Source organism: Myotis yumanensis, unplaced genomic scaffold (assembly GCF_028538775.1).
Source record: "Myotis yumanensis isolate MYYU_CA2020_CCGP unplaced genomic scaffold, mMyoYum1.0.hap1 SCAF_7, whole genome shotgun sequence".
In the NCBI taxonomy this organism is placed as follows: domain Eukaryota; kingdom Metazoa; phylum Chordata; class Mammalia; order Chiroptera; family Vespertilionidae; genus Myotis; species Myotis yumanensis.
Window position 1 is genome coordinate 82294582 of NW_027223758.1, and position 15291 is coordinate 82309872.

The 15291-nt window shown below is 39.9% G+C and overlaps 1 protein-coding gene across 2 annotated transcripts in view; it reads left to right on the forward strand.

Moving 5' to 3' along the window:
* KATNAL2 (katanin catalytic subunit A1 like 2) overlaps positions 1-15291 on the forward strand; it is a 67170-nt gene that overhangs the window by 46987 nt on the left and 4892 nt on the right. For both annotated transcript variants that reach the window (XM_070421107.1, XM_070421108.1), the window contains exons 10-13: positions 13-76; positions 289-407; positions 4902-4993; positions 7114-7224. In XM_070421107.1, the coding sequence (XP_070277208.1) occupies positions 13-76; positions 289-407; positions 4902-4993; positions 7114-7224 (386 nt within the window). The remainder of the gene's footprint in view (positions 1-12; positions 77-288; positions 408-4901; positions 4994-7113; positions 7225-15291) is intronic.

Below are 15291 nucleotides of genomic sequence, written 5' to 3' on the forward strand. Positions count from 1 at the left end.
TTGTTCCCATAGTACCCACAGCTGTTTACAGGAATTCTCTCCCCCTGGAAAGGACTACTGCTCTATGGCCCTCCAGGTAACGAATACTTCTGGTTTGGTCTTGGTATTAAGTGTGCATGCAGAGGATGAATCAACTCATCTGTCCTTACATCAGGATATCAGAATGGGGCAGACGAGAGCTGAGGAACCGCTCTCCTTTTTTTGTTTGTGCTTGTGACACTGACTTCTGTCTGTAAGCAGAGAAAGGAAGCTCAAATGCCAATCAGACTTTCTCCACTGTGTCTCTAGGAACAGGAAAGACTTTACTGGCCAAAGCTGTGGCCACGGAATGTAAAACAACCTTCTTTAACATTTCTGCATCTACCATTGTCAGCAAATGGAGAGGAGATTCAGAAAAACTTGTTCGGGTAGGAATTCTTTTTTTTAATGTATAATTGACATACAATATCAGATTCAGGTGTACATTATAGTGATTCAATATGTATACATATTATGAAATGATTGCCACAATAAGTCTAGTTACCACTTATCACCATACAAGTTATTATGATATTATTGACTATATTCCCTATGCTGTCTAGCACATCCCCATGACTTATTTTACAACTAGAAGTCTGTACCTCTTAATCCCCTTCACCTATTTCACTGGCCCCAACCCCTTCCCTCTCTGGTAACCAGTAGTTTGTTTCATAGATACAGGAATTCTTGATTTTGTTAGAATAAGTTCCAGCAAAACATAGTAGTACAAAATGATGTTACAGTTTACTTGTTTTTAAGTGACTTATACGTTAGAATTTTTTTAAAAATATATTTTATTGATTTTCTACAGAGAGGAAGGGAAAGAGATAGTTAGAAACATCGATGAGAGAGGAACATCGATCAGCTGCCTCCTGCACATCTCCTACTGGGGATGTGCCCGCAACCCAGGTACATGCCCTTGACCGGAATCGAACCTGGGACCTCCCAGTCCGCAAGCCAACGCTCTATCCACTGAGCCAAACCGGTTTCGGCTATATGTTAGAATTTATCCGGGATCTTGATTACCCAAAACCCAGGAGATGGACTGACTATCATATGTACATATTAATTATGCCCCATCAGCAAAATATGATCTCCCTTCCTTTGGGAATTTGACCAACAGCCCTTTTGTGACTCATGCAACTTAGGAATGGAAACTGAAAAAATTGTCTCTGATGTGGCCTATTTTCCCCCTTCATTCAAGAAGCATTTATTATTAAGCATGTGCAGTCTATCCAGTTAACATTTATTGAGAGGCTACTACTATATCCTGGTTCCTAATACTAGGTACTCAAAGGAAGACTCAAGAAATGTAAAACTTAATTATTCATTCAGATGCTCTGAGCAACATTCCTCCATAGTGCTAATAGCTTATAGGTTTTATGTTTTTTCTTTCCTTAAGAGATTGCTTCTATCTTTACAATATCTCATTCATAGTCAATGGCATATTTTATATTATAAATTTTTACCTTTTGAGAATACCTGTTCATGATTTATGCCTCAATGTAAGGTGGGTCTCTCTCAGAAGTCCTGTTAAACTATTGCACTTTGTAGAATGACTGATAAGTAATTAATACTAAATGAATGTAAATATTATATATTTTCTGATAAGAAATTACTCTAAAATAGTATGCTTAAATTATTTTTTCTTGGATGGATTATTTTCATAATATTCTGGCTTAATTGGAAGGCATAATAGAATATTTTTAAAGGATTGATTTACCAAAAGTAACCTATTATTTACTACTTTGATATTGTTTTCAAATTGGTCCAAATGCGTATGTTTTCATAAATTATCTATCACCCATTCAATATTATAATACATGGAAATATATGTTGACATCTATTTCTTTGTTCTTCATCTTGAATCTAACTTACCATATCCAAAGATGGGGCTTGAAGTTGGCTTGTCCTTAATCTATGGTTCTGTGTGATTCTAGTTAGCTGGATTTTAATAAGTTGAAATCTGACTAATTAGAAGCCTCATCAACCAGGAGACTTTTTAAAAAAGTTCCATTTTTATGTGCTGAAGAACAACAAAACTCTTACAAAATGCCTATAGAATCAGTTTAGCTTTATCTCCTGTCCTGAAAAGTGCTGTTTAGAACTATGAGCACCAGACGCTGCAAGATGCTCGAAGGAAGAATACATTATATTCCCTGGACAGGACTTAGTTAGACAGAAGAGTAAATTCAGCTATTTTATGAATATTCTCAACAAAGATGAAAACTACATGGATTTTATTGTTTAGTGTTGAATAGGCAGAAAAGTCATTTAGTCAGAACTCTTCCTTCTGTGTGAGCATTCTTTTAAACTAAAATTTTCCTCTGCTTCAGTATTATTTTGTTAGTTTTCTAAGAGTGAGGAAATGACTTCTCACCTTACTTTACAATACATTTAAAAAGTAACTAACCTTTTTGGAAAAAATGTACAAAAGGGTATATAGACCCCTAAACCCAGAGGCAACTTACTGCTACCACATATACGTCTATACCCTTCTATACCTTGCAGGATTTTTTTTCACTTGGATGTTACACACTGTTATAAGCAGAGCATATTCTTTTATATATCTGAATGGTATTTCATTGCATGGATGTGTCCCAAAACATATTAAATCAGTCTTATCTTGATGGACATTTAGGTTGTTTCCAGTCACTTGCTATTATGAACAAAGCTACAGTGGACAGTCCTTTCATACACATGACTTTGCATATGTAGTCATGTAGAGCAATTTATTTGAAGTAGAATTGCTGGGCCAGAGGGAATGAAGATCACTGATTGCCCAACTCCCTGCCAACAGGGTTGCACCTGCTTACACTCCCACCAATGGTGAGTGTGTTTGCTCTTCCACACCCTGGCCAACACTGCGAAGTACCCAATTTTGAAATCTTTGACAATCTGATAGTGAAAGTAATATTTCAGTGCTCAAATATGCATTTCTTACATTCTAAATGAATTTGAGCATCTTTTTATAAGTTTCGAAGAATTTGTGTGTCTTTTTCTCTGTGAAATGCATTTTTATTTTGGATATTAAAAAAATATTTCAAGAGGAAAACAGATCACCTCTGCTAACCTTGAAGGATCTCACCTTCTATCCTTTCAGAAGCTACTTTATTTTCTGAGCTCTTGAGAAGATCTTCACCAGAAGAATCTTGGTCATGCTGTCAAATTCCTTACTATGAAGCCTTCAGATAAAGATGGCCCTTCAGGACCTTTCCCCTAAATCAAAGAAGCATTCCTACCATTCAATTCTCTTTCTATTCCAATTAAGAGTTATTTATAGGGAACCCTTGGGTTATGTTGCTCTCTCCCCTCCTAATGTTCATGCCTCTTAGGAGTTGATGCTATTGAGTAGTTGAGTGGTCTCTTTAGCAAATGCACACACCTGTTGGTGCTTACATCTTTTAACACCCCTCCCCCCCCCAATTTTATGATTTAACTTCCTCCCAGTACTTTTGAAAATTTTAGCCTAATGCTTTCAGAGCACTTACCCAGGATTCTGTATATTCTCTGGCAGTGGAAAGGGCAGTGGCGTGGTCTCTATGGAAACAGAGGCTCCAGATGTGGTTCTCCTTCCACTTGGATGTTTGGTCTCATCTTGCCCCTTGGTCTCTCTGCACCCCAGGGAGCTCCTTAAAAACATGTATGGTTCTAATAAAGAGTTCTAATATTCAACTTTTCATTGGGAAGATTGCTGCCATTGTGACAAGGAGAACAAGTTACTTGCTTCTAGTAAGGTGGTCTCTGTATGTGTAAAGGCATGTGTGATGAGTGTCCCGGCATTGACGCTCTTCTCTCAGTTCATTAGGCTGAGCCTGTTGTCATGGTCAAATGAATAGGATTCTGTAAAGGAAAATACTTGAGCATGAGCATGAACACACCACGCACACGAGCAGTTTTCCATTCAGTGCTAGGGAGACCTGTAAGGGATGATCTGCTACTACTCATGAAAACCACAACCTGGCTTTTTCTGAGTCCTTCCCTCCTTATTCGTTCTGTGACGCTTTGCTAGTGCTAAGTGACATGGAGAATAAATCCCCTCTGCCAACTAAAGAACCTTTGTTTTTTTCTAAATCTCTATTGCTTTCTCTGATCAACCAGTGAAGAATTATATGTGGTGCTCAAGAGATCAGTTTCGGGGTTGAAAAAAAAAGGTTTCATTTTTTATACTCTTTTCATCACCATCACATCTCCCTTTAGAGCTCTTTATTTTGTTTTTATATGACTGTTCTTTTGCTGCTTGCTTTCCTGTTCTTTCTCAGTCTATAACATTTTATTCTGGAATGGAACATTTTATTCAACTGGGAGTTGCCTTCAAGTACCCGAGCCTACCAAGCAGCAGTGTTGGGTGGTATGGGAACCCTGTGGAGTAACTTGGGGAGCAGAGAGGGGCAAAATTCCTGTCTTTTTTACCCATGACTGGAACTCTAGTCTTTCCCAGCAATTCTTCCTCCTGAGAATAGCTCTCTCATTGTTCCTAAAGGATTAGGGACAGTCATCAAATGATTTTACATATTCTACGGCTCTTGTGTCCCTATGAAACACGTCATTGACAGGGGTTCTCAGGGATTGGCTAATGGGCTGAAAGCTTAGGAATTGAGTTTTATCTTAAGCTCCTCTACTTATGATTAGTAACCTTGAGATAACCACTTAATCTCTCTGGATCTAATTTTATCAAGTGACAAATGGAAATAATTGGACCAGCCAACCCTATAGGGTATTCTAGGGAGAACTGACTGTAATGATTATAAAGTTGTTAGTGAAATAACAGAGTGCAGCATAGATGGTTAATAGTATAGTCATTCTAAGCTTTTGCTCTTTGGGAGCACCTGAGAACTTTAAATATACGGGTTTGAACATGTGGTTGCTTTTCTCCCACCCAGGTGTTATTTGAACTTGCTCGCTACCATGCCCCCTCTACCATCTTCCTGGACGAGCTGGAGTCGGTGATGAGTCAGAGAGGCACGGCTCCCGGGTAACAGACAGGGTTTTTTTGGTCATCACTTCTCCCCTCTTGTAAGTGTGTTTGATGGTCGGAAGCCCATCGACATTTACCAGCAGAATGAGCCTATTAATAAGCCCACAAATTTTCTGCAGACACACGGAAAGGTCTTTAAATTAGGTCCTGTTAACTGAATAGCTGATTTAAGTAGTTTTTATAACCGGAGGAAATGTCATCCTCCCTTCCCCCCTTCCCCACAGAGTGGTTTTCAGGCCTGAAGATCACCCAGTCCCACAGTCCCAGGCTGCCATAACATAATAGTCCTGCTGGCTTAAAATAGCCGCCTGTGACCGCCTCCTCTGGAGCCAGAGGGGCTGCCTGTGGGGAACGGGGCTGCAAAGAGCCAAGTCCCGAGAGGGGCAGGCCTTGACAAGATGTGCGAAGCCGGGGAAGCCACCATTTCTCTGTGACATCAGGATGTGGCTCCGCATGTCCTAATTTAAACATGTCACATATGTTATCTCTAAAGATTAAGTGTCTGCTAATGTCCCCAGCAGGAAAGACTGTTCATTTCTAGTTCACTTCTCAGACTATAATGAGCTGTGTATGTGTGTTTTAAGAACGCTTTTCTGTCTTGATCAGAAGTATTTTTCTCTGAAACTTTTTACTAAATTTGGCTCATTTGGCTTGAAAAGAAACAGGTCTCAGGGAAATCTCAACATGACTGCATTCATCAATGGCCTCTGCTAGTAACGGTCTATCATCAAGGCAGAACTAATATTAATAAAGAACAAATAATTAGCTTGTTGGAAATATAACTAGACTATAATTTATGAAATTTTACTCATTGAAAACCATTTTCCCACTAAGGTCCATGGGACTCTTACCATTGACTGAAAGGGGATGATTCCATGGTGTAGTGGGTGCTGTCAGCCCCAGGCCAGGGTACTCGGCCTCTCTATACAGGACCTGACGGGAACAGACTACCACACAGTGCGGGCTGGGAACCAAGCAGACCTCCTAGCGGTCATCCCCTCTGCAAAGCCCCCAGCCTGCCTGGTCTGCCTCACCCCAGTGACCTGTGTGCACTCACTCCATCCCTGGGTCCCCACAGCATTGATGAGCTAATCTGGAAACTCTTCATCTACTGTCCTGCGTGTGCTCTAGGTTTTGTACTGAATGTCTGTTTCCTTGTCTGGAACTTAATCTCTAAACTAGAATCTTCGAATAGTCAGCGAATCAGTGTAGGTGCTTGGAAGCCTGCTTGGGTCCTATTATGTTAAAAGAATAATAATTAGGGGCAAATGCTGACTATATATGTAACTATATTGTGAGATGGGTCTTCTGTCCTAGGAAAAGGTAGGTAGATAGTAAGGGTCACAGTTCCTTAAAAGCCACATACCTGGTTTGGGGTGCCCCAAGATTCATGCAGAGATGAGAAGTTGAATGTCATGTTGTTCAAGACAGCCATTTTTTGTCCTTTATGTCCATCTATTCAAGTGCAGAGGAAGGAGAGCCTGCCAGATATGGTCAGTATTTACTAGTAGAGCCCATCTGGATGTTCAGATCCTGAGGTGAGCTCTTTGTTGGTGGGAAGGTCTTTGGCAGTTGTGATGGGAGCTTGGAGGATGAATTTTCACAGAAGACTGGCTCCCATGTCATTATCTTGCCTCTTATTAAAAGAGAGTGAAACAGATTCAGACAAATAGTTGATCTCTCTTTTTGGACAGTTTATATCCATAAATTATACGAAAAAAATGAGAAAGTTCTTTTATGCCAGCTATATAAAGGGAAAAGATTATTCTCAATTATGCTATTTATAAAAGGGTAAATAGTACGGCAGGTGGACAGAGCTGGATTCAATCTATCAGAGGCACTGTCTGCCCTTCTGTCATTTTCTAGTTCGCTGCCAACCTTTGGTTTTCTTTTCACTATCATCATTATGTTCACTTACGTCCTCTCTATTACTGTCTGTGGGAAAATACTACCAAATGGCTTGTTTCCTCCAACTCCAGTATGAGTGGCTCCTGAGAAGAGGCAGGGAAGGGTTAGCAGTCGGAAGAGAACCCGTTCCACAGCCCTGGAGTCTTTGCTGCCTTGTCATGGAAGCGAAGGCTCTGCCCTGGGGAAACTCACCTTCTTTCTCTCTCTAGGGGAGAGCACGAAGGAAGCCTTCGGATGAAGACAGAGCTGCTGGTGCAGATGGATGGGCTGGCTCGCTCGGAAGATCTCGTGTTTGTCTTAGCCGCTTCCAACCTTCCCTGGTAAGAGATGTAACGAGTACAATTTGAACACATTTTCATGAGCCACTGAGTAGCGACGAAGATATCATGTTGACCACTTCGGGCAAAGCCTCGTTGTTTGGTTCCAGCCCTGGGAGATTAATCTGAAGGCTTTCCTGTTCAAGTCCTCAATCCTTGCTATCTGCACCATGAAAGAATCTGCTTTACTAGAAGGAACACAGGCCAGGCTACCACTGACAACACTGAAAATGGATATTTTTAAAAGATGCTAAAAATATGAGTTTAAAGACAATTTATTTAGTATGTTTAAACAAGACTTTGGCAAAAAGAACTCTAAAATGCTAAAATCTCCAGGACTCAAAAATATTCCAGAAATAATATGCTTTGATTTTTAACAGTATTAAAATTAAACTTTTTTTTAAGTTAGGAAGAAAATCTTCTCTTTAATGTTGCACAGTAAATAGGAAGCTAAACAATCTCTAATTAAAAATATAATCTACTCCCAGAATCTTTTATTCAAACTATATCCCAGAGATTTTAAGAACAATTCTAGAAGTGGAATTGGGAAATAAGAGATGTTGACAAGGGAAAACCAATATCTACGTGGAGAGTATATTTTAAAAAATAATTATAATCTCTTTATAGTTTCAAGAATATTTTCACATAGCACGGGAACAGACTGACGAATCTCAGAGGAAAGGGGGTCGGAATGTAGGAGAGAGATGAACCAAAGAACTTATATTCATATACATGTAAACCATGGTCCTAGACCAGGGGTGGGCAAACTTTTTGACTCGAGGGCCACAATGGGTTCTTAAACTGGACCGGAGGGCCGGAACAAAAGCATGGATGGAGTGTTTGTGTGAACTAATATAAATTCAAAGTAAACATCATTACATAAAAGGGTACGTTTTTTTTTTTTTTTAGTTTTATTCATTTCAAACGGGCCGGATCTGGCCGACGGGCCGTAGTTTGCCCACGGCTGTCCTAGACAATAGTGCATGAGGCCTGGGGGGCAGCTGGTATGATGTGGAGGAGATCAATAGAGGGGGAGGGGGAGGGGAAGGGGACATCTGTAATACTTTCAACAATAAAGATAAATTGTTAAAAATTTCGCTGAAACCGGTTTGGCTCAGTGGATAGAGCGTCGGCCTGCGGACTGAAAGGTCCCAGGTTCGATTCCGGTCAAGGGCATGTACCTGGGTTGCGGGCACATCCCCAGTGGGAGATGTGCAGGAGGCAGCTGGTCGATGTTTCTCTCTCATTGATGTTTCTAACTATCTCTCTCTCCCTTCCTCTCTGTAAAAAATCAATAAAATATATTTAAAAAAAATTGCTAACACTAGTAAGCATAATAATATTGGCTATAGCAATGACAGGAAGAAAAAAAAGAATATTTTCACGTACATGATTTCTTTAGAAATGTGGGTGAGACATAAGACAGATCAGGAAATGCTGCCTTCCCATGGGCAGAGACAGACCAAGGTCAAGAGAGGTCAATCCACCCAAAGTCAACAGCACATTTGCAACAGAGCTCAAACTTGACACTCTTATGTCACCCCTGTCCTCCCACTTCTGTTTCCACCTTCAAAGATGTGTCTGGGCTCCCAAAGCAGGGGTCACTGAAAAGTTTGTGTGTAACCTGTTATTTTAAATATATTCATGACTTAAACCTGTTTCCAGTTCCCTTCAGGTTTATAAGATGTTCTCTAACATGTTAAGGTGATCAGCATTTTACATTTTGAAGATACTGGTTAGTTACAGATAATATTAAAGTGGGGTCCAAACAGAGATGTGTCATTTAAATGTGACTGTAGAAATCCTTCAGAGAAAGAATCTGTTTCTTCATCCATTTGAAACGTGGTTGATCATAACACTTTATGTTGTGTGAAAACAGTAACTTCACGCATGCTTCTTGGAAGATCTATGCCCCCAGGGAGACCTACACATTTTCTAGAGGAACAGAGAGCCCTCCACTCCCAGGGACACCTAGAACTCTGTAGAGGAAGTTATTGTGCTGCCACCATTTCCCTAAGTTGATCAGTTTTTGGTAAGCCCCAAATAAGATGGTTCAGAGGGCAGAAGGAGAAGGAAAAGGTGCAGGAGGATCCGCTAACAATCAAAGACATTTAGAAGGGATTTTCTGAAGAATTGCCCCTCAACATGTCGAATGGTTAAATACATACATTCTTTTAAGCCTGGATTCTTTTATAGCACAGATTGCTTTGTTACACTATATCTTGGAACCAGTATGTTCTAACCCATATATCCTTGAGCATTGCTGGGGTTTAAAAAAACATTTTATTATGAAAAGTTCCAAACACTAAAGAAGACAAAAAGCACAATGAGCCCACTGTTGCCTAGTTTTAGTAACGAACAATCTTGCCCAATGATTTCATCTATTCCTACCCCACTTTGTTTGCCGACTACCTTAAATTACATCCCAGACTGTTATTTCTCACATATATACTTCAGTGTACATCTTTTAAAAATAAGGACAGTTTCTTACATTACCACAATGCCAATATCACCCTTAACAAAATTAATATTGATTCCTTAATATTACCTAATACTCAGTTTATATTCAGATTTCCCACATTATTCTACAAATGTTTTCATAATTGATTTACTAAACTGATATCCAAACAAGGCTTGCATTTTGTAATTGGTTGTTCTCTTAAGTCTCTTTTAATCTTGAACAGACAGACCCTCCTTTCCCCTCCTCGAATTTGCCATTGACTTGACCGCCAGGGAAATTATCTTGTAAGAGGTCTAAACTTCCTGAATTTGGCTCATTGTATTCTCATGATAGTATTTAGCTTCTTTTCCTTACCCCTATAATTACTCTAGACTAAAAGTTAGATTGATTAGATTCAGGATCAATATAAAATTTTGGCAAACATACTTCATAGGTGATGCTGTGTACATCATACTGCATTGCATCTAGAGAAAGATAATGTCATGTTGTCTAGCTTTGGGTGATGCCAAGATGGATCAGTGGATTCAGTTGTACAGTTCCCATCATGGTTTTAGCATTCATTGATGACCTTTGCCTGCATCACTTATTTTATTAGGGGTGTGATTCTATTGTTCCTTCTGATAGATAGCTGGGATTATTCTCTATAATAGAACTTTCTCTCATCTACTAGGGTTATTTGGTTACCCTGAAATATATTTCATACTAGAAAAGCAGGATTCTTTTGCTTTGATTTTTAAAGCTTTTAAAAAAAAATATATATTTTTTATTGTTTTCAGAAAGGAAGGGAGAGAGAGATAGAAACATCAATGATAAGAGAGAATCATTGGTCGGCTGCCTCTTGCATGCCCCCTACTGGGGATTGAGCCGGCAACCTTGGCATGTGCCCTTGTCTGGAATCGAACCCAGGACCCTTCAGCCTGCAGGCCAATGCTCTATCCACTGAGCCAAACCAGCTAGGGCTCTCTTTGATTTTTAGAGTCATGAGTTGGTGTCCTAGCAACCTCCAGTGGTAACCAATGAGCAATGATAGACATTGTATAGATATAAGTTGTCACATGCTCCACAATTAAACTCCCAAGGATTTTTAAAAGAATTCCATAGAATAACTGAACTTGGTTTACTTACACAAAAGGAAACACATTTTTCTGTATCTTGATTTTTTTTTCTTAATAAAATATTCTGGAGATCTTGACAAATAAACACAGGAAATTCTTCCTTACTTTCTTTTTAGCTGCATATGTGCCATTTAGTACATATGGTAATCTATCCCAATCACCTAATGATAGGCATTTAGGTTATTCCTACTCTTTTGCTCTTAGAAATAGTGCTGCTATGAGTAATGGTGTGCATATATCACTTTGTGTATTTGGCAGTGTATCTTTGTGGTAGGTTCCTGGAAGTAGAATTGTTGGGTCAAAGGGTTAATGTGCATAAAATTATAGTAGAGATTGCCAAATTTCCCTCTATAGAGGTTGTACATTTTGTATTCCCACTAGTGTCCTGCTTTCATTACTTAACATTATAGTAAGAACATTTCCAATGTCATTCAATAATCCTTGAAAATTGGATTTTGTAATGGCTGCCCAAAATTCCCACTTGTAAATATACCACAGTTTAGTTAATCATTTCTTCCCTGTTGAACATATATGATGTTCCCAACTTTTCTCTATTATAAATAACAATGAAACAAACTTTTTTTGAAAAAAATCTGACAAAAATCTGGTTATTATTTTAGAATAGATTTCTAGAAGTAGATTTACTATATCAAAAGGTATAGATGTTTTTTAAGTTCCTTGCTATATATTGCCTAAGTCCTTCTTTAAGGAAGTAGAGTATTTTTATCAAGAATATTAAAACAAACTTTGTATTGGCTTCAGTCTTAGGTGAGGGAGTAAACTTATCTAATTCAAGCAGTCTGTCCCTCTGGGGGAAATAGTTAAATCTTATCAAACACTGAAAAAACCCAATCCTTGGGAATGCAGACTGGTGCAGCCACTGTGGAGAACAGTATGGAGCTTCCTCAAAAAACTAAAAATGGAACTCCCATTTGACCCAGTGATCCCACTTCTAGGAATATATCCCAAGAAACCAGAAACGCCAATCAGAAAGGATATATGCACCCCTATGTTCATAGCAGCACAATTCACCATAGCTAAGATTTGGAAACAGCCTAAGTGCCCATCAGCAGACGAGTGGATTAGAAAACTGTGGTACATCTACACGATGGAATACTATGCTGCAGTAAAAAAGAAGGAACTCTTGCCTTTTGCAACAGCATGGATGGAACTGGAGAGCATTATGCTAAGTGAAATAAGCCAGTCAGAGAAAGATAAATACCACATGATCTCACTCATGATGAAAAGGGACAGATCCAAAGACTGAGAAACAGCGATCAGGCTATCAATCCCAAAAAGAAAGTAGGGGAGGGAGGGGGTAAGGGGAAGAGATCAGCCGAAGGACTTGTATACACCCATATAAGCCAAACCAATGGACATGGACAACAGGGGGATGGGAGCATGAGTGTGCGGGTGGGGTGGGGGAGGGTTGGGGGTTATGGGGGGGATGAGGACACATTTGTAATACCTTAACTAAATAAAAAAAAAAGAAGAAGAAAAAACCCAATCCTAAAATCCCCAAAGAAATTCTTTACATATCTATATCTATATCTATATCTATATCTATATCTATTTTTTTTACCAGAGAAGAAGGGAGAAGGATAGAGAGATAGAAACATCAATGAATAGACAGAATCATCAATTGGCTGCCTCCTGCACGCCCCCCACTAAGGGTCGAGCCCGCCGCCTGGGCATGTGCCCTGACCTGGAATTGAACTGTGACCTACTGGTTCCCAGGTCAATGCTCAACCATTGACCCATGCCACCTGGACCCCAAAGAAATTTTCTACGGTTGGGTAGTGGTAGTTCTCATCTGTAGCACCTTTCAAGGCACTGGCTATCCTTTACTGCTTGTTAACTTACCAGTTTCCCTAGACCAGTGATGGCGAACCTTTGAGCTCGGCGTGTCAGCTTTTTGAAAAACCCTAACTTAACTCTGGTGCCATGTCACATATAGATATTTTTTGATATTTGCAACCATAGTAAAACAAAGACTTATATTTTTGATATTTATTTTATATATTTAAATGCCATTTAACAAAGAAAAATCAACCAAAAAAATGAGTTCGCGTGTCACCTCTGACACGCGTGTCATAGGTTCGCCATCACTGCCCTAGACAAACCCATTTTGTCTCCAAGGGGCAGTCATTCTCCCCTTCTCAGCAATGAGAGGGCATGCAGCATCTTTATTTATTCAGTGCTTCTCCTCCGAGGAGCACCTTCCTGATCTATAGCATCACAGGGAGAACAAGAAGGAAGTGAGAATAACAGCTCACCAGTATCATCTGATGTGTAAGTAAGTGGTGAGAAGGATAACAAATGTTGAATTGTTAATATTACCACTTAAAGAAAGTAACAGCCATGTAAGAAATGTTTAATGAGCACAATTAGGACTAATTTGACCCGTCAAGATTGTTGAGTATTTAGAAATTTAGGCCTGGGAGTCCAGAGGGAAACAAAATACTGAACAGGGCCATTAAGGCAAATGACATCTTTAGCTATCTATTTAACTTGATGGTAGTTTGTACAAATAAGGTGTGAAAATTGTATGTGTGGAGTATGTTGCAATTCATCTTTTCCTTGCTATTTGCAAAAGGGCCAGAGATTTCACTGTCTCTTTTAAAAAGTAGACACCTGGTATGACCAAACTCTAGATTAAAAACACCCCTCCCCCCAATTCCTAATATTTAGAAGAGAGCATGAACTCAAAGAGATTATTGCTCTGGGAATGGGAAGAAACGTACCTATATAAACCACTCCTTCCCATATGAATTCACTCCTTTCTCGTATGATATTTCTGTAGAAGTGTATACATGTGATTGCAGAGCTCAGCAGACATAACCCAGTTCTTTCCACCATAACTCCATGCATCCCCTGGGCTCCAGGGAGGAGCTGGCCCCAGTAGGAAATGCAGGTAGGAGTTAGCTTATGCAGGGCTCACTGTGGGAGACAAGGTAACCTTCAATGCTTTATTCATCAGCTCCCCATCACCTACCAAAGAATACAACTCCTTAACCTGCTCCTCAAGGATTGCCACGACCACTCACTTCATATTGGTTATGGATATACTGCGAAGACTTTGCTTACAAAACTTTGCCTTTCTCTGATCATGCTGAGATACTTTGAACTGAATATGTTTGAACTATTGAATGAACGAACTAGAATTATGTTTGGTTTCCAAATTCTGTAAAATTTGGAATGATCTCTGCCCCAGGAGCCACATGGTTTAACAGGGAGATAAACCAAAAGGCTGAGGAAGGCTCCAGAAGGTTTGGTGCAGGAGCCCAAGTGCTCAGGTGCAAGGCCCTGGAGCTCATGTAAACTGTCCAGGTGCCAGTGGCTTTGCCACCTTGTGTATAGCAGTGGGCATAGGTTCAGTGACCAGGCTCTGAAGTCTGTGAACCTTCTCTGTATCTCACATGTCACGCTCACTGGCTGCTTTTATTATTATTATTATTATTATTATTATTGTTTAAAGTATTACTCACTGGCTGCTTTTGACCTTTGAAGTGATGGAAGCACCAGATAACCAAAATAAAGAAGACATGAGGACAGAATAACTAGTCAAAATCAAAGTGTATGAGCGAAAAGGAATGTTTTCTGGTTGCCACAAGTTAAATTTTTTCTTATAAATATATTGGCATAAAGAATAATTCCTGGGTACATTCCATTTGTCCTTTGTTTCCTCCCTTGTATGGTTATATTATTATTGATGTCATTAAAAGTGCATTCATCAGGCCTAGCTGTCAGAGAGTTGCACTTATTTGGTGCCCACAGGCAGTTTTGAGGTAAATCTCTTGCTTTAGGGCATTAGCTGATCAATACCGACATCTATAGTGAGGGATTGTTTTCCCACCTCCCTCTGCATGAAATCACTCTGGACGGAGTGGAGAGTCTAAGAGAAGGTGCCCCTACAGACCCTTCCTTCTGCATCCCCTGCCTTTTCAGGAGGGGCAGCCTCCTAGGTCCAAGGAAAGGCCTTGGAAGGAACATGGCAGCTTCTGATCACCCCTATCCCTGCTGTTTTTTTAGCTTATTCACTCTTCCTTCCTGGTTTTCAGACTGAGAATCTCAAGTCTTATTTTGTCTTTGAAGTTTATGGGACCAACATTCCTTCACTTCAAGACCAAAACCTTCCTGTTATTGCTTTTATTTACTTATAAGCAGGAGCTTATCTTATTCATTTCTGTAATTGGAGACTTAGCAGGGACAATACACTTGACAGGTGGGTAATATTGCTGAACTGAACTAATTCCTAAAATGTGAGTTTGTTTCTTTTGTTTAATAAAAGGCATCCCCCTGCCCTCTCTCCTATCCTCCCCCCACTCACCTCACCTTCCCCTCCCACCAATTCAGCCGCATTTCTCTGCTGTCCAAATCACACAGGTATTCCACCAGCTTCATGTTCTTGGAGACATGTCTTCTAGGGCCTTCTTACCAACTCTAAGCTGAACTGGTTGTTCTCCTCACCCAGTATGAAGGGGAGACCCTGGG